The following is a 24,574-nucleotide window of genomic DNA, read 5'->3' as shown; positions in this document are numbered from 1 at the left end:
GGAACTTTGAATTATTGCATTGCACTGCCCTCTGTTGGACGTGTTGTCGAACTGCACAGTAGAAAACGATGATGGAGTCTGGCTTTTTTATAACCTGTTGATGATCTACACTGTTACGTTCAGTGATTATTGGATTCGTGAGCTATTTTCTCATGTCCATATATCATATTACCCTCATGAAATAACCCACTCTAGTCCTGTTTTGTATCGTACTAAATGATCAATACTAGATTAGAATATTAAACACTAAACACATTATGGAGATATCGATTTGTGTGTTTAATGTGAGATTTTATTTGATTTTGAATGTTTCTGAAGAGGAAGAACCAACAATACAGGTGAAATTAACCCAAATGCATGTTTATTGAAGTCAACAACTGAACTGGTATTTTAACCAAAAAAACCCCAAATAAAACAAATACTGTATGAACATAAGAGCCAACAGAGGCAAACCCACCACAGCATGCGGTTGGCTCTGGCCTTGATGACATCATCAGCGATAGTACAAATCAACATACATGACAGCACTATTCTCATGTGATATGGACATTTATTCAAAAGGAAGACTTTTCATCAGAAACAATAATGCTAAAAGGAAAGACATTGTTTTAGTCGTCGAAAATTATAATTACATTTTTTGTGAATGCAACACACACAGGAGTGTCTCCGGAGCCTGTTTGGGTCAATTAATACACACCTCACACTCATACACAAACACACATACACACACATATGTACAAATACACCATAGTCACAGACGTCATGCCTGCCGTGCATATCCAGATATGTGTGTGTGCATGTGCATGTGCCCAAAGTGTGTGTGCAAAGTGTGTACAGGTGCGCTTGTAAGAGTAAAGGCAACACTATATACATGAAATTATATAAAAATGGTTGTTGAAACAATAAAATGCGCGAAAACTAAAATTTCTAACCTTCAAGTTTTGGAAAAAACTAATTAAAAAAAAAAAGAAAATGATTATCAATTGAATTGAAAGTAATACATTTAAGATTATGCACACCCTTTAAAAAACATAATTTAAAAATCAATTTGCTTATACTATAAAAAGAAAAGAGATGAGCGGCAGGTAGTGTGCGACTGCCTGAAGAGGACTTGGTGAGCGTCATGTGATGGGGCAGGACAGCTCGGCCTGACTGAAGAGGGACAAGAAAAGCTGCTGTTTGCTGGCATCTGGTGACAGCTTGTCATTACTGCACTGATGCAATGAAATATGGATTAGACTGCACAGGCCCCACTCAACGCCAATGTACCTCAGTGTGGTTGTAATGTAGCAGCGGCGGGGGAAAGCAGGATAATTCCTACTTCATTCGTTGCCTCAGCGCTCCCCTCGAGCACTGCAGTGTTGTGGAGGTACAGATGGGTTTAACTGGGACACGGCCTATGTTTGCAGATCAGAGAACAGCAGGGAAGTCAGCTGGGCGGACCGCCGCTCTTGTCTCATGAGAGAAGCCTGTCGACACTTCTCATCTCCAACACTATCTACATTTCCAACCATTTCTCATGCAAGCTACATGCTAGCACATTAACTAAGACAAAGGACAGGACGATAAATTACAGGCAAATACAGGTCCATTAGTTTTTAAAAGACACTACACTTTTTGAGTATGAGGCAGGTATTTCTTTTTCCATTCATAGAGCAGAATTAGACTGGGGTTTAATACAAATCAAAGGTATCTCTTCAAAGTGGACAACGAGCTCCGTGAGACAAAGCCCGTCCTCTGGTCTGCAGACATGTTTACTGTGAAAGGCTATAGAGTGTTGCAGAGAAAACATGAGATAAACAGTGTTACGAATTTCGACGAAATATTCACCTCGGTTCGTTTAAAGTTGCCAAACCATGTGCAACGGAATTCAAACACTGTTTAAGCCAAGTTTACTACGTGGCCACCCCAGATTTCAACCGAGAGCTCTAGGAAGAAAAGAAAACATCAGCTGACCCTGCTTCAGGTCACATTACTCTTTGTGGTATAGCTAGCTTATAGACATTCTAGCTTGGCTCCTTCATTCAAAAGCAGCCAGCTAGGTAGCAGTTAACGATAATGCGGGGGAAAGGTACGAAAAGCACAATCCCTGAACGTTCCCAAAAAAGGTGTACAAAAAACTATCACAGACATAACTGTCTACGGGTAGACTGACAACAGCAAATGGATTCCTCTCCGGGACACTCCAGAAAAAGTGCCGCGGAGACCCATCAGCGAACGCCGACAAAAACCTAGAGACGCTACTTCTACTGTACGTCTACATGAACTCCTGAATGAGAGAGAGAGAGAGAGAGACCAGCAAGGAGAATCAGACATTACCAGAGATGGAGGGGAGGGGGGAGCGATGAGGGAGAAGAAGGACCGGGTGAAGGTGGATCAGGACGTAGACGGGATGATTAATTAAAGAATGAAAAGAAATGGACGAGCGGAGCGGAGGGAATAAAAGAGAAGAGGACATTTAAGTTCCTAAATGACTTTCTTCAGTGTTAGTGCAGCCCAGACTCCGGCTCGGCACCTTGCCCACCAAGGAAAACCTTGGCATGTGAACAGTCTGGGGCCCAGAGCCTCTTAGTTAGATTGCAATCAATTTCCACGACCGGGCCAAGTGGAGCTTACCAGTGCCAAGGCGAACTCCCAACCTTAATAAAACACTGTTCATTTATGGGAACCTTTTGCTAAGCTGGCGAATGATTCCTGCTCGCAGTAACACACACAGAGAAAAAAGAAAGAGGAACAATAACAGAGAAGGTTTTTTGTTGTTGTTTTTTTTTTGCCAGGAAGTTTGTCATAATGTATGTAGGCAGTCCTGTTTGGCCCCGTAGTGGAAAGCAAGCAAGCATTTTCACCTCCCCGAAACAGCGACTGTGCCAGCTTCTTAGAGGAAGTCATGATGTCACTACTCAATGAATTTAGCGCCAGGTGGCCGCGCCAAGACAAGCAGTCTGCTGCAGGGAGAAAAAACAAAAAGGTGGAGGCGAGAGGTGCGTTCAGCAGGGCCGAGTGGAAAGAAGACTGCAGCGGTCCGTGAGCACGCAGCGATACTCCAGGAAAAAAGCTCCACCGAACATGTTGACACCTTTTTTGAAAACTGTGTTCGACCGAGGTTTTGCTACAGTTCGGTGTTTGGGAGTGGAGGGGCCAGCTAAGCGGGGATAAAATGGCGGCAGTGGAGGTGGGGCACAGAAGAGAACAAACAGCATCGAAACCCTAAACCTCCAAATCGAACCACAAGTTGGAAATCAAATCAGATTATGGACTCCTGGACTGACAAACTGACAGACACTGTAAACTGTTAACACTGACGGTAACACACTGAGACACTGACGAGGGAAAATCCCTCATAAGTCCCAAGAAACCAAATAGGAAGAAAAATAACAAAGAAAAAAAAAAAAATAAGGAAAACGTTCCTCATACAAATATTTGCAGATAAGGTTAGTTTTCATCGCAACATCATTGTTATTTTTATTATTTTTTTCCCCAGATACTGATATTTTCGACTCTGCATTTCCACGCATGTAATAAAAACAGGCAGGCGTTTTTTTTAAGAGTATATAAGTTACTGTAATGCAGTAACAGACTGTATGAGATACAGGAGAGAGGGAGATGTAGAGAGAGAGAGAGGGAAGATAGGTAGAAGGCGACAGAAGGTAGAAAGAGTACAGAGAGAGAGTGTATTTACAGCACACCAAACATTTTCTGTCAAGTAAAAAGAATGCTATATAATTCTATATATATATATATATTTATATATGTATACTGGAGCTCCTCGGCTTTGTAGCGCAAGGTGGGAATGCTATTTTTGCATGAGTGTTACATGTTGTGTGGTGCTGCGCTGAGGGAAAAAAACGTGGGCTCGTACCGGGAGTGCGTGAGGGCACAGAAAGAAGTTTGATGGCATAAAAAGATTAAACAGTGAGAGAGGGAGATTATGTCTGTCACTAATAATTTAGATGGATTTCTCTGCCACGAGGGTGTTTACAGAGGGATACCGCCTTGTCGTATAGAGAGAATGAGGACAAAAAAAAAAAAAGAAGACAGAGCTGGTTTGGTTTAAATATTGAGGAGACAGGTTGGCATGGGTGGTGAGAAGTGAAATATCAGCTAGGGATGCCAGGAATGTGAGTTACAATTTTGCTTTTTCGAGGCGTTGACAGTTAGAAATAGGATACGATGCTTTGTGTAAAAATGTGTTAATGTGTCATAATTCAGACGTGTTAGTAGGAGGCTCGTGTTTGTTAATCTGAGCGTCTACGAGCATTCGAGTCTGGGTGAGAAGAGTTTTTTTTTCCCCAAAATTGACTCGTGTGTGTGTGTGTGTGTGTGTGTGTGTGTGTGTGTGTATGTGTGTGTTTGAGTGTGTAACTACAGTTCGTTCATATGTCAGTGCAAAATCTCACTTCCCTGTATCAATGCAAAGAGGGTAGTACCAGTTGAATCACTTTATCCTGTCCACAGTTCTTTCTCTCCCTTCCCCTTCCATCATCCCTCCAACCGAGTGAAGAACTGAAGCGTTGTGAAAACAAAATGGAGTTTTTATTCCTTCACTCCTCCCCTCTCCTCTCCTCCACGTCCTCCAACTTTTCCTCCTCCTCCTCCATGCTCTATCTAGATGAAGTACTCCTTCTTGTCCTCTGCTCCAGAGTGGCCTCCCTCTGCGTTGATGATGGCTGTGTCGGCGTCGGGGGCATCGTCCGAGCCCTTGGCTTCGTGGGTCAGATACGTTCCTGTGGAAGGAAAGGGAGGGAAAAGAGACCGATGGAGTAAGAGAGAGAAAGAGAGATAGAAAGAGGGAGGAGGAATAAGATTGCTGAGGCAGTAAAAGTCAAACACTGGAACTGAAAAATGACAGAAGGCCAGCAGGGTAGAGGCTGTTATAAACAGTTGAGTGGTGAGATGTTCCAATATGATGCCTAAACTATCACCTCAGGTGTTTTCAAGAACTTTTTGTTTTTAATGTGTTTGAATTATTATGTGGTGAAGGTTTCCTCAGGCTGGGGGCACGCTGGGAGACCAACTGATAAAAAGGTGTTTATATGAAACACAGGTTATACACTATGTATCCTAGACATCTACAAAGCTTTTACTTTTACATCAATGCATAACGGGTCGACATTAAAGGGGCTATTTGCAAGTTTTCTCTACTACTAAACATGGTTTCTTGGCTTGAGCAGGTGATGATAATTGCTGCTTGACAAGATGTTCTGCCATCTTTGTGTTTACAACACAGGAGGTTAAAATACACCCTCTAGGCAGCGCTACGTCTTCAGGGCAGGTAGGAGGCTACACTGAGTCGCAATTGGAAAGTGCTAGCTGGTTAGCATGCTATCTTCAGAAGAAGAAAAGATGTGACTTACAAATAGCTCCTTTAAGCCAGTGTCAACAAGACCATGCTCCAACACAACATGCGCTCTTATCTGAAAAGATCCACAGCTACTTCATAACTCCTGGTTTTCTATGCATTTCTATGTATTCTACCCAGATCGTGATGGTACTTTTTTTTTTAATCTCACTTTAAAAGTTAGTATCTTGAAAATGGAAACAGAAGTTTGACAAAATAAACATGAATTAAGGTCCATGTACAAGCGTTTTCTGAACCTCTCACTGACACGTCACTGTTTTTTATCAGCCAATAGAATTGAATCACGTCAGGGACTCAACTCATGTGTCATCAAGCGACTTAGACGTGGAGCTTCGGTCACATGATAAATGGTGGTTGTATATGGGAACGTGCAACAACTGTTGGCAACAGTACACTGGTGTAAACAGGAAGGACCCTGGACGACAGCAGCTGTCTGTGAACACAACAGCAAAATCTGGGAAGGGGTCAAAGTCATGAGTTGATACCTTTGAATTAATGGGTTTACAACATTTCCCCCCAAATACAACCACCTGTTCGGACTTGTCTGACCATCCATTTGCTGATGAAAACCATGAGATGTCATTGAAAGCACCAGAGAAGTTAAGATTATTTTGTCAAATTACTTTTAATGTGGATTGAACGTTGGTAAAAATCTCAGGATGTATCATTCTCAGGCCATTTCACAATATGTACGTACACATATCAGTGTCTCAATCAGCTGTTTTTGTGCTTTGTAAGTGAGAACTATCTCTGTTTAGTCTCATATAATGATAAGGACTGACCAAGTCTTTCTGTACAGCAGCGCTTAGAACTGCTCACTCCTCTGTTGGCCCACAGACTTATACACATGCAGTCACCACACAATGAGGAGCTTCACATTATCCCCCCCAGATCCCACTCCCACCTCTGCACAGGTGCCTAATCCAACCAGAGGGAGTCACTAGAGCAGCAACAAAGATATGATCCCTCAGAGACTGCGGCACCTGTGAACACTGGACAACAGGTAGCCGTGTTCAATATTCTGGGCCAGCTGGAGGCACCGGAACCGGGGATTGAATCTGGCTCACTGTGGTGATAGTGGAGGGCATGTATGCATCAACTGCCCCCATGTGGGTGCCAAAACATGTCTATATTACCATTTAAATTTCACATGTCCCCTGCTGGAGCTGAGCCTTTTTGAATTTGCTTTGTTCTTGTTTGTTTATATTCCAAAAGGGAAATTCTGGGAAGTGAATATAGCTGAATAGCGAGAGAGAGAGCTAATAGAAAGAGAGAGCTAAGAGCGAGCGGAGCGCTCAAGCTGATCTCAGTAAGTAAGCAATGAGTTTCTACCAAATCACTTTAAATCCCATATTTGGTCACAGGAGTGAAAACATGCTGACGTCAGGAAATCTAATCTCACAGGAAGTTGTGTGAACCAAAATGCATTAAAAGGCAATGAATAAACATTCACCTATTGACATTTTTTCATTTTCTTATTCTGCTTTAAGAGTAAAATAATTGAGGTTTATGCTCAGAATTTATATTTAGGTGTGACTGCATTTGCATTTTTGTGTATCCCTGCATTTGTATGCATATGCATGTTTGTACGTGTGAGATCCTGTCTCGCTACGCATGTATCCATATTTATGCAAGTGTATCTCTGTGTTCGCTCATGCATGCATGCATGAGTGTGTTCGTGTTCATTTGTCTGTGTGTGGGTGTGTCTGTGAGCAGGTGACCTTTGTGTCTGATGAGGTATCTGCCGAGGACGATGAGCAGGCAGAGCAGGATGAAGACGATAACAGCCACCACCCCTCCGATCACAGCATGGTCCACCCCCGAAGAGGTCAACATGGCTGTGGGGTCTTGAGAGGACGGAGGTGAACAGAAGAGGTGCAAAGAGGAGAGAGGAGAGGAGAAGGGGAAAGGAGTGGGTGAGATGGAAAGTGGATGAAAGGGAAAGAGACAAAACAGCAAGAGAAAATGAGACAGTACGAAATAAGGCGAGAGAGGGGGAAAAAGAGACGGAGATTGAAAGCAGAGAGGGCGGAGGGGGTGGCAGAGAAATATTGGTGGAAACGGGAGACAGATGATGAAAGGCAACAGAAACAGAGAAAGAGAGAGAGAATAATGGGGAGAGTGACAGAGAGAAGGCAGAAAGAAAGAAAAGAAAAGAACAGGGGAGCAAAGAAGACTTGTCAATATATAATACCCAGGCACAGAGGCAAACCTTCAGAAGACAAAGACGAGGATATGAAAAAAGCCAGGCGAAAGAAAAGAGGCCACCATGTCACCCTCTTTAAAAAACTGTTCGTGACTAACATGCAGCAGGATTGTGCACTTTACCAACCAAGTCCCAATCACTTGTAAGAACCTCGTGGGGACACGCTGTTGATGTCGGGTGAAATCCTTGCCCCTTCAGCTGACTTTGACTTTGACTGAAGGATTTTATGCTCTTCTTCGGATTAAAAAACTCTGAAAAAATGCTCAGGTTTGAGGAATCTGAGGCTGGATTACCAACCAGGGGATGCAGGCAACTACACCAGGGCCCCAAACCTCCAGGAGCCCCCAAAGCCCCGGAATCAGTTTTTGTAATGATCTGATTAAATATAAATTTAAAGTTATCTGCTAGTTTAACCCAGACATGGTGAATGAAACTAGCAGATTAATCCAGCCATGTTGGATCTCCAATTATTGAGAAAGCATACTCAAGTACACTTTCTGAAAGTATGCTTCATATACTTGTAGCACATGTTTATCTGAAATTCATTAATGAGGGAAGCTTGTCAGCTTGATGCAAACATGTAATTGGATTAGTCTCATTAACTATTACGTGAGTAGAATTTTAATGTTGTTTAATACACGTATTTAACATACTTTTTTGAAAAATGCACTTTAGCAAATTCAAATCTAAATTTCAACATTGTTATTTTGTCACTTTTACTACTTATACTTATACTGTAAAGTACAATTAATGCACAAATTAAAATTGTATTTATGAAAATATAGTACTTTAAACTAACAGAGGCATTAATACACTCTTGAAAAGTATAATAAACATATAATAATAATGCTTTCTTTTTTTATTTGGTGACGCAAGACAAGGACAAGGAAAATTATATGACATAACATAACATGACATAACAAAACATAACATCACATAGCACAACACAATATAACATGACGGCATACACTACTAGTGTGACTGACAACCGACAACTTTTGTCACATATATACTGTATACATATATATATATATATATATATATATATATATATACTGACTTATTGAGAGAGAGAGAGCAAAGATGAAGAAAAAGGAAGGAATAAACACATATATAATATATAATAATGTTTTCAGTATACGGTACATTTTCAATATTGACATGTATTATCAAAATCCTTTATATAGGTAGAATATACTTGTATATGTTGCATAATCTGCATAGTAAAAGTATGATTTCATTACAGAAAAATATAGAAATCTTTTATTTGGAGATCAAGCTGAAAACAAGACCTCTTTGTCTTCTGACAATTTTTGAGATTCAGGTTTTTCACCCAACAGCGGAGATTTGATATTTTCTTTTCCCTCCCACTTTGCCTCGTTTCAGACTCTCTGGTTACTTGCCCCTTGGAGAAGAAAGCAATCTACGCAGAAATAATTTGATACATCATTTATTTCGCCTGACTTTTCAGAACGGATCAAACGCCGGGTGTCAATTTGAAAGTCACTCAGATAGGCACAACTCAGAAGCAGCACTTCACACATTGAAAAGCATAAACGATTTTTAAAGGGAGCAAAAAGGAAAGGGGGCTGGAACGAGAGACCGTCTTGCACTAGGTGAACGTCTGAGGGATCAAACCAATGAAGAGGGCAAGAATTCAACCAGTCAGAGGAACAAATAGCCAGCTCGTATACACCCAATCAGAGCACAGAGAGATAGAGGCACAACAAGAGACACTGACAACTAGAGATGTGGACAAAACTGTAACTGAGGAGGGAGGGAGGGAAGACACACACACACACAACCAGCTGGGACACCAACAGATGTGGTAAACGACCAATTTTGGAGGGAAAAAAAAGTCACATTTTAGCCAGTTAGAGGAGTGAAGGGGCATGACAACAGCCAACCAGAGGCCAGCCGCAGAAAGAGAACAGGGAGAAGAGAGGGGGTGGGGCCGGGTGGGGAGGGGGGAGACTCTGAGCACCAGTCAGAATGACACACACACACGCACACACAGAGAGTGGAACACACACTCCGGCTGGCCGGCGTGGAGGTGAGAGGGGCATGCTGACGAGGCGAGACTGAGAATGAGCCCATAAATCCTGCTGTCAGCATCAAAGGAAAGCAGACAAGACCCAAGAACACCTCGAAGCCTGACCCCTCCCTCCAGAGTGCTAACACACACACACACACACACACACACACACACACACAGACAAGAAGAAAAACCACTCACACACATACAGAAACACACAGAGGAAGTGGAACACTGTGTAAATGACTTGTACCACTTAAGGGGTCATGCTAGCGTTTGTGTGTGTGTCTTTGTCAGATAGACGTGAGTGTGTGGTGCGAACACTTTGGTGTTGATGCGTGTTGCATTAGTGAGAGTGTGTGTGTGAGATGGTGTGTTGAGCGTGTCTGTGCATGTATGGGCAACAACAAAGTATTACGTGGGCAGGAGTATGAAATATTCATCCCTCTGCTCTGAAGTTCAAAGGGTCCCCAGACTATTTTTTTTTTTTTTTTATCCAGACTGACGGACAGACAAAAAACAGACAGAACTACGGATGGACGGACGGACAGACAGGCAGGTGGACGAAAAGTTAGAACGACAGAGAGTCAGAACTACAGATGACTGGTGGAAAAGTTATACCTGCAATGTTCTCTGCAGCATCTTCTCAAGTGGATGAGTAGATGGATTGTTGGATGTTTAGATGAATGGATGGATGGATGGTTAGATGAGTGGAGGAGTGAGTGTTGGGGGGGTAGTTGGGGGATTAGGGATTATTAACAGGAGTAAAGAGGGAAACAAGAAAAAAAAAGATCAAACAGCTGTGACATGGACACACAAATGCCATTTTATCCTTCATTATGTGCTTTTGTTTTGCCAAGCTTTGCGTATGAGTGTGTGTGTGTGTGTGTGTGTGTGTGTGTGACAACTCCCGCTGTCCACAGTGCAAGCACAATTTGTGTATTGAGGGATAAAAATAACAAAAGTAGAAACGTAAATGGTGTTTGCTTTTCCGCTCCATTACTAAACATCTCACAATTCTCTTGTTTGCAAGTGTGTGTCCAAGTGTGTGACTCAGATGATTTTTACCTGTGAAAGTGTAAACTCCATTCAGCCGGACGGAAACTGAGGGAGTAAGGGAGGAGGCGAGGGAGGGGTAGGTGGGAGTGGCAGTGGACGGAGCGCTGCTTGCAGAGGAGGGAGGAGTAGCAGCCGGGGACGAGGGGGAGTGAGAGAATGGCAGGTCGGGGAAGAGGGCGTTGGAGAGGATGGTGGTGGTGGTGTAGGAATCGGAGACGGTGGTCGACATGTCAGCATTTGATGGGTTGGCAGAAGGGGAGGAGTCAGGGAAGGAAGTGGAGGTGAGGTCAGGAGGGGAGGAGGATGAAGAGGAGTAGGCGGAATCAGAGCCGGAGCCAGAGAAGGTGTCAGGAGGGGAGGAGGATGGGAGGGAGGAGGTAGAGGTTGAAAAATCAGGGGAGGGGGAGGTGGTGTCCACGGCGTCTGGGTCCATGGGATCTTGGGGAGGAGGAACCGGCAAGCAAAGCGCAAAAATGGCCGTGGATCGAAACGAGCGAGGGCACATAAAAGCGAAGGGAAAGAAGCGCAAGAACGAGTGAAAGCGGTTGGATGGTAAGCAGTGGTGGTGGTGGTGGTGGTGGTGGTGGTAGCGCGGTTGGATGAGAAAAAAAAAAGAACAAAACAACAAACAAAAACAGGAGGAAAGAAACGAAAGAAAATCAGAAGAGAAAAAAAGATGGAAGAAGTACAAGCAAAACCACAACAAACGACAGAAGAAATAAAAAAATAAAAAAAACGTGATGAAGAAACGTAAAAGAAGACATCCCAGCCTCTTCACTTTTCTCTCTACATTAATCCCTCTCTTCTCCATCTCTCCCCCACCATACACCCCATTTCCTGGCTCATTTTCCCTCCCTCTTTTCACTTTTCCTCGTTACCTTGCACCAGGAGTGTGTACTCCCCCTGGTTGTTTCCTATGCCGTTGTCGACTTGGCAGAGGTAGACGCCATTATCTGATTTGTTGAGCATCTCGAAGCGCAGGAAAGCACCGTCGACTTTGGCCAGTGGGGGGAGCTCTCCATCTTTCTTCTCCCACATGTAGGTGGTGGGCCTGAGACATGGGAGAGAAAGAGACATACAGAAAGAATAAGAGTCCTGAGTTGAACTGTACACGCTGTGCACATTTTCCAAAGGAGTAACTTAAAGTAAAAAAAAATAAAAAATACAAAAAAGAGGTGAAGTGATGAGAGGAGAAGGGAGCTGTGACAAGTGCTGCAGGAGAAAGAGGAGATGAAATCATCAAGAGTGAAACAGAGGGAGGAAGGGAAAGAAGAAGAAATGGATAAAGGAGTGAGAAGGCTGGGAGGAATGAAGACAGAAAAAGAGAAGATAAAAGCGTGAGAGGAGAGCAGGCGAGAACAAACAAGAGAAAAGGATGGAGAGAATGAATGATGTAAAGAGGGGGAGGGGAAGAGTTGTCGCAGCAGACAGAACAAGTGAAAAAAAAAAGGAACGATGAAGAAAATGATGGAAAGAAGGACGGGGTTCGAGAGGAGTGTCGCAGCTTGAAGAAGAGAAGAGCTCTTAAAAGAGATGGAGGGAGAAGAAGAAGAAGAAGAAAACAACAGAATGAAGATCAGCATTTCAAATCAGCCTGCGTTAAAAAATCCATTCTGCATAACAGATTGTGTATGAGAGAGATAGCGAGACGTGCCTTGATAAAAGAATCAATTATGTAAATGAGCGAGTCCTTAAGCGCTGTACAGTAATTACAATGACGGGGAGTCTGAATCGGGGACAGACCTGAGTGTGTTGGACTGATTAATCGTTCTTCGAAATGTGAAAAAAAAAAAAAAAAAAAGAACTCTCATCGACAACTAAAGGTGAAATCTGTGACTTCGAGGTGGTGGCCAGGTGGGCGTTCGTACAGTAACCGTTAAAGGTTTGAACTCTGCTGCTCTTAAGACCAAACTCCTTCAGACAAATATTCTAAAACCCAACTGGAAGACTCTGAGAGGCAAAACCCACAACAACTCTGTGTTGTTGCTGCTGGGAAGAATTCTCAAAGTGAGTGAAAGCTAATCGTCTGCTCCCTTGACACCTGCTGCTGAGCAAACACTAGGGAGACTGTGGACTCACTGTGAAGCTCAAAGTTTTGAATGTGTGTCATTTTTAGGAGTATAAATCCTGACAATGCTTAAAAAGAGCTCCAGTGTTCACTCAGCTACACAGAGGCAAATACCGGATGAATATTCTTCCCAAAAAAAAAAAAAAGGAAAAACCGTCCTGACCTTCTTTGTCTACGTCGTCAGGTTACCTGCAATAAAATGTAATCAGCTGTTGTATTACGCTGCCTCCAAATGCTAGTTAATATGCAATTATCTGAACAATTAACTTCACATTTACAGGCTGTAACTCGTGTGGTGTTATTAAACATAATGCTCAAAGTCAATCTCTGTTATACGGCTGCTAGTTTTAAGTGCAGACAGCTGATTGGTCAGACCACGCCGACAATATCCATGGAGCGTACCTGTGTTTTATTCTCGGCTATGAGCTCTGCTTAGGTGGAAGCTTTTCAATTAGCACGCATGTATCAGTAAACACTGCACACAAGTGATGATACACCTGAAGACATTCTTCATTGCAATTACTTTGGTGCATTCTGACTTTAACGTTACCATGTTTTAAAAAAAAAAGAAAAAAGCTTAGGGTGTTTTTGTTATTATTATTAATATAAAATGTGTTAAAACTACGCCAGTATTGGAAATTTAAATAATCCAACACTTTAGTAACAACACAAGTGTCTGTCATCTGATCAGTATTTTTACATTTAAAAAGGATAAGTCTGGTGTTATTTTATATTGTTTTTAATTTCACCAAATCCCTGAGGAGACCTACAATGCATTAGTCCAACACTCATTACTCTCTGGCTTTTTCTACCCAGTCTGTGGCACGTCGTGTCAAGGCAACTGGTTTCTGGAAAAAAATGGACATATTTAAAGCTTTACAGCCCACATCTTAACCATTCTGATTCAGTCAGCTCTCATCAGCCCAGTTTCCAGACACAACAGGCAGTTGCCCACTGTCACTCCTTGCCCAGCACCAAACAACAGATGGACAAAGTCAGCATCTAGCTGTTGAGGGAAGTGGAGCATTTAACTGCTTAAGTGACAGATGTTTCCCTCTGGAGTTAGTAGAGAAACAAAATGGAGCCAAAAGAAGAGTAAATATTGGATTCAAATTTGCCAGGTGGACACAAACATGACTTCAAATGTTGCCCAGTGTCCGCTAGATGTGTAAATATGCCACTGTTTGCTAACATGTTTGCCATCACAGTTTCATAAAGTAATAACGATAAAGATAATCCGGCTGGGCACTTGCAAAGGTAACTCAAATGGGAGTAATGAGTGCATTTGTTGGGGACTATTTTCAGCTGCGGATTAATGTGGATTAACCTGGTGCACTAGTGAGTATTTACGGCAGCGGGTCAGCATATGTAGAGTTGACGCAAAATAAACAAGATTACGCAAATGAACAAGGAACAGGTCATCGAGTGCAGTGATGTGGCCCGTTCACGTGTTTTGAATAGTTTTTGCTCATCACTGAGGCTTTATCGCACAAAGGAATAAACACAGTCAGGCAATTCTGGTTAGTGGGTTTAATTTAGTCTTTTCATGGGATTTGTTTGACAAGAAAAGTATTGTCATGACCTGCCCCTCCTTGTGAACTCCATGCCTGGACTCTGTTTAGTGTTTCCTGTTTTATTTTGAAATTACCACCTGATGTGTACCACCTGTTGTTATTTTTATTTCCTGACTCTGTGTTTTCCTGCTGTTTTTCTTTGCCACCTGTGTCTCATTAGTTAATTAGTCTTCAGTGAATTTACAGCTTTGTGTTTCCCCTTTTCAGTTGGCCGAGTGTTGTGATAAGTTGCTGTGAGCTTCATGATCTGGGTTCTCGTGTTTTCCTGTCTGACCTCTGTGTTGACCTTTGTTGCCTGTTTTCCGGAATTCGTATTTCTTTGCCACTGCTCACCGGACTTGTTTTCCTGTCTGGACAGGGTTTGTATTACTCTCGTCCGCCTCGCCACACTATCCTGCTCACACCAGCTGTGACAGTACATTCTGGCTGCACCAAGGACCCAACAGATGTTTTGTTTGAGGTGAACTTTATGGATTGCCATATGCTTGTACGGTGAGTGGACGAGAGCCCAAAGGTTGTTGTGAGGGTGGGACGCAAAGAGTGTCCAAAACACCTCGGCTAAAGAGTTGATTGTCTGAATGGCTAAAGGACGCACCAGTCTCTCAGCCTGCTAGCCAGCAGCCTGTTCCAGTGTCTCCCAACCCTCAGCCTGATTCTCAGACGGTCAGGCTTGGGTTATTTTGCCTGCAGCCTCCAGTCTGCAAGCCTTCAAGCTGCTAGCCTCCAGCCTGCGCTCCAGTCGGCTAGCTTCAGGCCCGTTAGCCTCCAGCCAGCCTCCTAGTAGGCTAGCCCCCAGTCTGCATCCAAGTTGGCTAGCATCCTGCCCGGTCCTGCTGCTGACCCTGATACGGCCAGCCTGTTCTTGCACCCAAGTCGGCTAGCATCCTGTGGGATTCCGACCCTGTAGACCTTGAGCAGTCCCCTTTCTCCGGGACTCATCAGACTATTGCCCCATATCAACCTCCTGCTCTGCTCGAGAGCGATCCCGCCTTCACTGCTCGCTACCGGAGCAGTCCTGCTTTTGTCCCTGCCTCCACCTGTCTGCCTGACCCCTTGCTCGGCCACCTGAGGTTTCCTTCTCTACCTTTGTCCTGCCCTCAGGCCCTCGACCTGAGATCTCCAGCTGTGCCCTCGGGCTGTTCCCCTGAGATCCCGAGCTCCACTCTTTAGCTCCCTGTCCACTGGCCCCTTGTTGGCCTCCTCTCCCTGGTTGTTTGACTCTCACCTGCCTCACCACTCCGAAAAGCCATGTTCCTTTTTGTTTATAATAAATCTTTCAACTGAATAAGTTCCGCCTGAACGTCTGCACTTGGGTCCTTTCCCCTGTGTTTTGCCGTCCTGCCGGCACCAGTCGTGACGAGTATAGAATGTGGCCTGCCTCACCTTTTAATAGGTTAGAGATTATTGTAATCCTGCTACATGTCACCTGCTGTTTTCCAACTGTGGCCATGACCTTGCTCACATGAGTCAAAGTTATGCAAAGCTTTTTAGTTGTAAATGTGTTAAGTGAACAGTCTTGGGGAGTTTAAGTGGTTAAATGACTTCAAGAGCAGAAATGTGATGCAATTGCGAGCACTCCCCAGCCGTGCTGATTGAATAGATGGGAAATGTAATAGAATGTAGAGCACGAATTCCACTCTCTTCTATTAGAGCGCTCTTGCTGCCAGGCGCCGAGGAAACACGGTATAGAATTCGATACGGTAAGTTATTGTTTTGAACCTGACAGGATGTGACCACGAAGAGAGAGAAGAGGAGTGTGAGCCACGGGATGGAGTGTGACGTTCATTGAGTTTGATCGGGGAGCACAGCTCAAGAGGAGGAGAGGGAGCTGAGTGGCTGGGTGTGTCGGAGGAAAAGTGTCGTCGCGGTGATTGGGTTTTGACTGACAGCTGTGGGGGCAACCTGTATCTGATTTGATTGGACACTAGCTCATCCACAGGCGGTGGTGCACATAGCTGAGCCCCCCCGTTTCACACACACTGGCTTTGCTTGTTTGCTCTCCTCCTCTCTGTCTTAGTCACTGTCACCAAATCTTTCTGTCTCCCCTCCACCCACGCTTCCCTCTGCCTCTCCTGTTGCTTTGTTTTCCTTCCCTCTCTACCTCTCCTTCCCTTGTCTTTTTTTTTTTTTGCCATGACAGTTTCTCTCTTCTCTTCTTCTGTAGCCTGGTTTTTTTTTTTTTTTTTTTTTTTTTTTTTTTTTTTTTTGTTACATGCAGCCTCTGCCACTCAGCGGACGCTTTTATCTAGAGCTCCTCCATGTACTGTGAGTTCAGTACATTTTTAGGAACGGTGATCCCAGTGGGAGCTGAACCCTGAACTCTTGCACTGTCAGGGCTATTTTGAACTGCATAGAACCATTTATTACCAGAGACTATTTCCCATATAGAACATGCAGACAGTACATCGTTTAATGGATGCTTTCATCCACAGTGTCTTATTGTATCACAAACAAATAGAAGGTCCCAATGGGAATTGAACCCCCATCCGCGGCACTCCGCTCATGCCTCGCTTTCCTCCTGTCTATACTTTATCGACTCCCCTGCTGCCTGTTAAAGCACGTACGTGCGATGACAGTCACCTCCCTCTCCCCCACCCCCTATCTGTTCCACCCGCCAATCAAACTAACTGGCTAGTCTTATTCCTAGCCACTCCTGTGATGAGCTGACAGGAGGAGAAAGAGGAGAAGGGAGGAGGTAATAGGATAGCAGGGCGGGAGGAGGAGGAGGAGGAGGAGGAGGAGGAGGATGGGTGGAGAATTTAAAGGGAAAAGGTGTGGGGAGCGATAGAGGAGAGTTATAGGAAAGGACGGGGAGAGGAGGAGAATGATGAGTAGGGCAGGGAGGTGTCGTGACAAGACGGAGAGGAGTGAACGAGCTGTGACTGACACAGCAGCGGAGAGATACCCGATGATGGAGGGATGGAGGGAGACAGGGAGAGGAGGACAGGGGGGGAGGAGGAGAGCGGATCGATAGGGCTGGTGGGCTGGAGGTTCATCTATAATGCAGAAAGGCCAGGGGAAAGAGTGTATTTGTGTGGGCAGGATTTAAGACGCGCGTTGCAGTTTGTTTGTGTGTGTTTCTGAAAAATTATGTACACACTGTATCAGCGAACACGCGAGAACTTGTCGGAGCAGGTGTTTTCGCTAACTGTGCGTGTGTGTGTGCTTATGTGCGTGACGTGTTTGAACAAGTGACTACTCGCATGACAAGGTGTCAGAAATTGAATGTCGAGAACAAAAGAAGGCCAGAAGCGCACAGAGAAAAAGACATAACACACAAACCCTGAACTAACTGTCCATCCCAAACTGTCCTCGCTGCATGTGTCAAATGTCCAAACACTAGAGATAAGCAAAGGTGGAAGTAGCCTGATGTTACAGCATCTCAACAAGTCAGCACTGGGTTTCCTCTAGCCATGACCACTACCTTACCTTAACCGAGCAGTCACAGCAGGTAGTCAGCCTGAACTTAACAAGATCTTAGAGAACCATAGGGATGGAAGACTCACATGAGCAGTTTGAGAAGCCACAGACAGAGAGTTTTTGCAAGAGAATTTGTTCATCCGTTCACAGCAAACAAACGATAAACCCCTTACTGAAGCACATTATCATCGATCATTACACAGACACGCCACATGCTGCTGTGGCTCCTTCATACTCCTTCGTACCACGTGTACTGTTATGTCCTCTAACTTGAGATTCCTGTAAAATCTGAGCATAAATCAAATGGTCTTATTACACTATTTATTGGCACAGACTAAGAAAGCCTTGGTTATACTGCGAACTGCCTGGAAATGTTATAACATGACTAATGTTTAGTCATGTTACTTATTTGTATTGTATAAAGGATGTTCGGAATTGTATTTTATATAATGAACACATCAACAACTGTCCCTTTGTGAATAGGGATTTATAATTGTGTATATGTGTAGTTGTACATATGGTAACAGAGAAAGTGTGTGCATATACATACATACAGGCAGACATGGTGTGAACGACATGTGCGTGTGTGCGTGTGTGTGTGTGTGTGATTGTGTGTGTGTGCGTGTGTGTGTGTTTGTGTGTCTTACTCTGGGTTGCCATTGCCCAAACACTGCAGAAAAAACTTCTCTCCCTCTCTGGGCAAATTGTTTTCAGGAGAGATAACCACCTCAGGTGAATCTGTAAGTGGAAGACAAACACACACACACACACACACACACACACACACACACAGACACAGAGTGTAGTTACATAACACAGGACTCATAACCGTACAGACATGCACACAGCACCGATAGCCTCATTCATCCCTGTCTCCATCTACTCCCATCTGCATCCTGTAGGCGTCACCATCTCTCTGCCTCCTACAATGACATAACCCCTTACACAACGACATCACTTTCCCACGGCGACGCAGTACCGTGGGCTCGCCCACAGGGTGGCAGCACCAGTACAGTGCAGTCCGACGTGGCTCCATTTATAGTTTCACTTTAGATGATAACTTGCTCTTCTTATTCACTGTGACTCGACTCTGGCCAAGTGCGGCAGCAGAGGAAGGTTAAGTTCCTGTGTGGTCATTATTACAGGTAGCTAATGTCAAATTACTGGTGCAGAGGTCAAACTGCAAAGAGGGGAAATGTGCCTATACTGCCCAATAAAGGAGAAGAGCAGGGCAGAAATAAAAACCAGAGCAGTTTCACTATATATTTCCCTCTCACATCTGTCCGTCCTGTACTCTACCTCCCTTGCCCCAGCATCCTCTGTATCTGTCTCTCACACCCCCACCCCCAACTCCTATTTCCCAGTTGACTCACACAACACCCGCAGAGCCTGCTCGCTCCTCTTGTCCCCCGGGGCGAGAGAGGGATGGTCGACGGCGCAGGTGATGAGGGCGTTGTCGTCGCTGCGGCTCACCTCCAGCGTGAGCTCGCTGCTCACATTGTATGTGGGATCGTCCGGAACGGGCTCCACCACGTCCAGGCGCCCTGAGGCGAAGAGGGATGAGAAGGGGAAAGGGAGAGGGACAGTCAAGAGGGAGGCGTCTGCATCTTAACCAGAGACTAGTAAAAAAAAAAAGAAAACACATAAGCTGTGACAGAAAAATACGCTGTAATTAGGTATGTGGTGGTTTCATGTTGTAGAACTGTAGGGAGGTGCAATGACCCCCATTTGTTCCCATTAAATGAAAAATGCCTTTTCTGAGCAGTTACCTTGTGCCCTTGGGTGTTTTGTTCCGCAATCTGTCATTATATGCCACACTGTACGTCGAACAATGCATTTCCACACATTTTTATAGCAATATGATATCTTTCCTCTCTCAAAAGGATCGTTTTTTTTTTCCTTTTTTTCTGCTGACTCATTCAGTGATGTATACAATCATTATATCCAATAAAACTTTCCATCTCATAAAACCTGCAGGTCTGTCTTTGTCTTCAGGGTAACTAGGTTTTGCTGGAGTAACGTGAGTCAGATGTGTGTTGTGCCAAAATACAGTTAAAAGCAGAAAGGATTAATCCATTAGTCAATGAACAAAAACTGTTAAAACTGATATTTCTTAGGTCATTAATCAAGCTAAAGAGCCTAAAACTCACTGGTTCCAGCTTCTGAAATGTGAGGATTTGCTGCATTTCTCTGTTTTACATCACTGTACACTAAATATCTTTGTCTTTTTGGACTGTCGGTGAGAAAAAATAGAAGATATCATCTTTGTCTCTGAGCATTTTACACTATGTTCTGATATTTTATAGACCATACTGTTTATCAGTTAATCAAAAAACGCAAATCAATGATGGAAATAACCACGACTCCAAATGTGTATCTCTACGTTTATTGCATTTTCAGTTCTAAAATGGTAAAAATAACAACTACAGACTGTGTGAGAAGAGTTTCCTCTTGTTACATTAACTTTCGAATTCTCTAAGACCCGCATCCTGCTGGAACGTCCCGGTTCATGAGGAAATAAGTCAAGAAAACCTCAGTCTCAAAGCTACTTCATGTGATTCTCAAAAGTCTACGCTGCACGTTAGCATCTCCAGATGGCAGCAAGAGTTAGCTGGAAATTTCAGTTCCCTTCAGTATCCACAACCTCTGTAATATTACATCAGTAAACCGCACACAGCGCGCTCATGTTTACTAACCAGGCCAGTCTGTGATGTTTCATGCTGAAGGACACCAGAGGGACGAGAGAGGGTAAAGATCTAACATCGCTAAGTCCAGCTTTCTTTAGAGCCGCTTGCTGCTGCTTAGGAGAAAACTTGCATTTCACATGATATAATACCCAAGAAATGAGATTTATTCTGGCAAGTAAAGAAAATCTACAGCATCTTAATTGCAATCTGTTGCAGCTATATTTAGAGTAATGAAACAGGTCTGTTTATAGTGTAAGTTTTAATTAATAATATGCGATATGAGATTTTCATTCAGACACTTTCACACTTTCGCTTTTCTTTTTCTTTGCTTTACTTTGCATTTCTGGCAGCAGTCTGTGCAGAATCAATAGAGAAGCAGAAGAAGAAGAAGAAGAAGAAGAAGAGGAAGAAGTAGAAGAAGAAGAACTGGGCAGGTGTAAGTGGGCCTGAGCAACTGCAGCAGCACTACAGTAAGTAGTATGAAAGCATAAACACAGTGGAGACTGTCATCCGGAGATTGCACTCTATTGTATAAAAAAATATCAAACTGGGTGGTCAGAGCGTGAAAGTGGTTGGTGAATCTTGGAAAGTGGACCAGAACCTTATCACTTTCTCCTGCGTGGAGTGACACACACACATTCACACGTGCACACACAAGCATGGGCGCATGTAGGTCAAGCTCATGAATAACATATACACAGAGGAGACAGAGATAGTGGCGGGGAAGCAGATTGGAAAACACACGCATGCACACGCAAACACACACACATACACACACGCACGCACGCGCGCACAAACACACACACACTTCTTTTCCTCTGTCTCACTCTTTCAGTCACTCAAACACACCGATATTATAGCTGCATCCTGCCCCCCCCCCCCCCCCCCCCCCCCCCCCGAGAACTCCTCAAATACCACTGAATCTAATGACATCTCTCTTTTTATTACCATAACCAGTCCTCCGACCTGCAGAGATAATTAGTTTACTTTCCAGGTGCATTTCAAAAATCCAACGCCACTCAGAGGGGTCTTTTTGTCACTGTCGCTCTCTCTCTCTCTCTCTCTCTCTCTCTCTCTCTCTCTCTCTCTCTCTCTCTGCACACACAAATAAAGCTAGTCTATAGCCTTTATTAAAGACCATGGATCTCCAAAACCAGACTAGGGAATGAAGAAATCCTCCTTGTTTACTCACTGACTCCTGTGAACAGTAGTTTTCGAAATCACACAATTGAGTTTTAATAAGTTTTTCAGGCCCAAGGGGTCATGGAACTGACTCAACACATTCATTACTGAAAAAATAAGATGCAGTCAGTTTAAGTGCTTTTTCCCAAGACAGCAGTGATGCACATTTACTCATAATTCACATTTCCTCAGTTCATAATTAGATCATCGGGGTAGATTTGCATGTCAGCTGCTACGAGCAGAGCAACAAGCAAATTGGACCAGAAAGCAGTAACAGGTTGTGTTACATACAAACCGACAGATTCTGCCTCTAAAAGGGTCAGCTAGTTCAGCTAAATTACAGAAATATATACATAGTCTTGTCGTGCAGATTATTTTTCCTTTTTTTCTTTCTTCGCAGCACCCATGGGTACTCAGTGCTCATTGGTCGGACCACGCCCATCTCTAAACTTGGCCGTCATTGTTATGTCAGCTACACTCCTGTAAAGTTTTGTCACCGGGTCTTGCACAGTTGTGACGCTAATGTGGTGAGAACATTTGTGTACAGACAGACAGACAGACAGACAGACAGACAGACAGACAGACAGACAGACAGACAGACAGACAGACAGACAGACACATAAACACCTGCCAAAGTGCTCAAAATCACCTCAGTAGTAGTTCCCACTACAGCAGGTGTCTCGGGGACCACATTTTGCCATGATGACACACAAACAGACTCAAAAACGTATTTGAAAAATTCAAGAGTAACATCTGTCACCAGGAACAGGTTCCTCAATACTCTGGACGATTTGTTTTTTTAAACTAGGGACTATTTCTCTGGAAACTGTTGGCTGTGTATTTTTAACCAGAACAACCAGGACGTTGTTTCTGGAAATAAAGGTTGAATTTATTATTTTTTTTTTTTTTCAAATATATCTTTTCAGTGCTGTGAGGACCACACACACTGGGGTAGAGGCAGAGATCTCAAAACCTGGACAAAGATATTGAAAACGATCTGCTTAGCCAGAGGTAATTTGGGCAAACTGACCCTTTAAGTATATTTAAAGTGGCCATAATCAATATCTCTAATTATTAACAATGACTCACAGTTCTAACCTGGCTCTAAAGTTCCTCTCAGCTCAGTGTTTCGGTTGTCGTCACTGTCAGGCTCCTCTGTGTTTGCAACTGGGACATGGGCCAAACTAAAGAATCACAGTACACGCCAGTACAATTTCCCCAAAGATGGTTTGTGTTATTTTAGGTAGTTCTTATCGTGCTGATGTGTGTTCAAGTGTTTAGTTTTATAATAAGTTGACATTATGACTGACAGCTACATTTGCGATTGGTTGGGCTGGTGTATGATGCTAAAAGAGAGTCGATGTTGGACGCGCAGTCATCATGTGGACATTAACATGACTCCTAATGAATGTCACTGCTGCTCCATATGTGCTAGATGTGTAAACAGGCAAAATGCTTTCACTGTAACGAGTTCCACATATCATCTTTATGAGCTGATAATACATCAGTGTTGAGTGCAGCTTCTTTCTGCTTCTCCCATGTGGCCAGAAAACAGCAGTTAATGCAAGTTTAATGTAAGTGTAAAATATGACCCTCGATATACACTGTATGTACACTCAAGCTAATGTTCAAGCCGGGTCTCTACATCTACATAACAAGCAGTCTGCGGCCCAGTTCATGCAACAGATGACAGAAAGCAGAGCTGATGGCGTAGAGGTAACAATAAAGGTGTGAAAAATGATGGTTGTTCAGTGTGAAGGAAACGGCACAAAGCCATCAGCATAAACGAAAACCCTGGATGCTGCATCAATGGAGAGAAGTTACAGTATATCAGCTCTTTTAAAGAGCTTAAACCAGCTTAAAAATAGAAGGCCACACATTTGCTTATCTAGCCACCATGCTTGACTGTACATTCTCGAGTCATCATCTAAGGTCAATTTACAGTATCAATTTATTATATCATTACCTCGTCACTTCATTCGTGACTATTAAAAACAGCTCAAAAGTTTACGACACTTCACAAAGATACCAGGTCATTACGAAAACATATCATATCATCAAAGTTGTGTTTTAATGACTGATAAATGATTGAAAATAAACATTAAAATTCAATTATATTTTCGCAGCATTAGTGGAAAGTGCGTGTAGCGTTCGCCTTCGTTAATATTTTAGCCCGACTATACTGCAGCACCTGCTAAAAGTTTAATGGGAAGCCCCAGACTTTTCTATAACACTCCCATTCCTCGAACGCAAAGGTGGGCAAGCGCCGCGTCCTCGAGACTAACTTCCCCCAAGGTGGTGATGCGATGCAGATGAGATGCTGGGGCGGCCGATGCTTCGACCCTCAAGCGTACAATCCACCACAAAACAATCATATTAGGAGAATCGAACAAGTGGATGCAGCAATTACTGCGCCCTGCGTGTTCGGGCTTTTGAGGCTGGAGAAGCGTGTTTGTGGCCATAACTTCTGGATTACAGCTGAAATTAGTCAGTTAATCAATTAGGCTAATAAAATCTTAAAGCCAAATAATGAGATGTGAAACGTTGGTTTTATAATCAAAGAAATGGAATGAGGTCTGTGGGACATATTGTGAGAAATGAAAAATAAAAGCAGTTTAGACTACTTCAAATTTTCACCTGAGCCAAAGAAAATCTTCAAACATTTTGAATATTGTGTGAAATTATCCCTCCCTGTTTTAAACTGACAAAATATCCAAATGAGGTTAACACTATAAAAGAAAATTGTTACAGTAAATGTTTTTTGAATGAGGCTCTGATGAATGGTGATGGATGCATTGTTCTCTGTATTTTGACGTTTGACAAACAAAAGTGATTGTTAGAAAACAATCGTGTGTTGCGGCCCCGGATCTGGATCAAAAACAACACATAAAAAGGATCGGTTGGACGACTATGGGGAAAGCAAAATGAACGAGTGAGTAAAACTCCTCCTTGATATTCAACAACTTTGCCGGATGAACAAGGCG

At 43.5% G+C, this 24,574-nt stretch overlaps 1 protein-coding gene across 2 annotated transcripts in view; it reads right to left on the bottom strand.

Moving 5' to 3' along the window:
- Positions 1-339: 339 nt before the first annotated feature.
- cadm3 (cell adhesion molecule 3) overlaps positions 340-24,574 on the bottom strand; it is an 89,696-nt gene continuing 65,461 nt past the window's right edge. Inside the window, exons 6-11 of one of the 2 annotated variants that reach the window (XM_056390620.1) lie at positions 19,095-19,265; positions 18,369-18,459; positions 11,538-11,710; positions 10,222-10,242; positions 7,081-7,206; positions 340-4,724 (exon numbers count right to left, since the gene is read on the bottom strand). In XM_056390620.1, the coding sequence (XP_056246595.1) occupies positions 4,606-4,724; positions 7,081-7,206; positions 10,222-10,242; positions 11,538-11,710; positions 18,369-18,459; positions 19,095-19,265 (701 nt within the window). In that variant the 3' untranslated portion in view covers positions 340-4,605. The remainder of the gene's footprint in view (positions 4,725-7,080; positions 7,207-10,221; positions 10,243-11,537; positions 11,711-18,368; positions 18,460-19,094; positions 19,266-24,574) is intronic. The other variant, XM_056390621.1, reaches the window with a different exon arrangement.

The sequence above is a fragment of the Seriola aureovittata genome, chromosome 12 (genome assembly GCF_021018895.1).
Source record: "Seriola aureovittata isolate HTS-2021-v1 ecotype China chromosome 12, ASM2101889v1, whole genome shotgun sequence".
NCBI classification, from domain to species: Eukaryota; Metazoa; Chordata; class Actinopteri; order Carangiformes; family Carangidae; genus Seriola; species Seriola aureovittata.
Note: the sequence above shows the minus strand (reverse complement) of the source record. Positions and strands in the feature narration are given on the sequence as shown.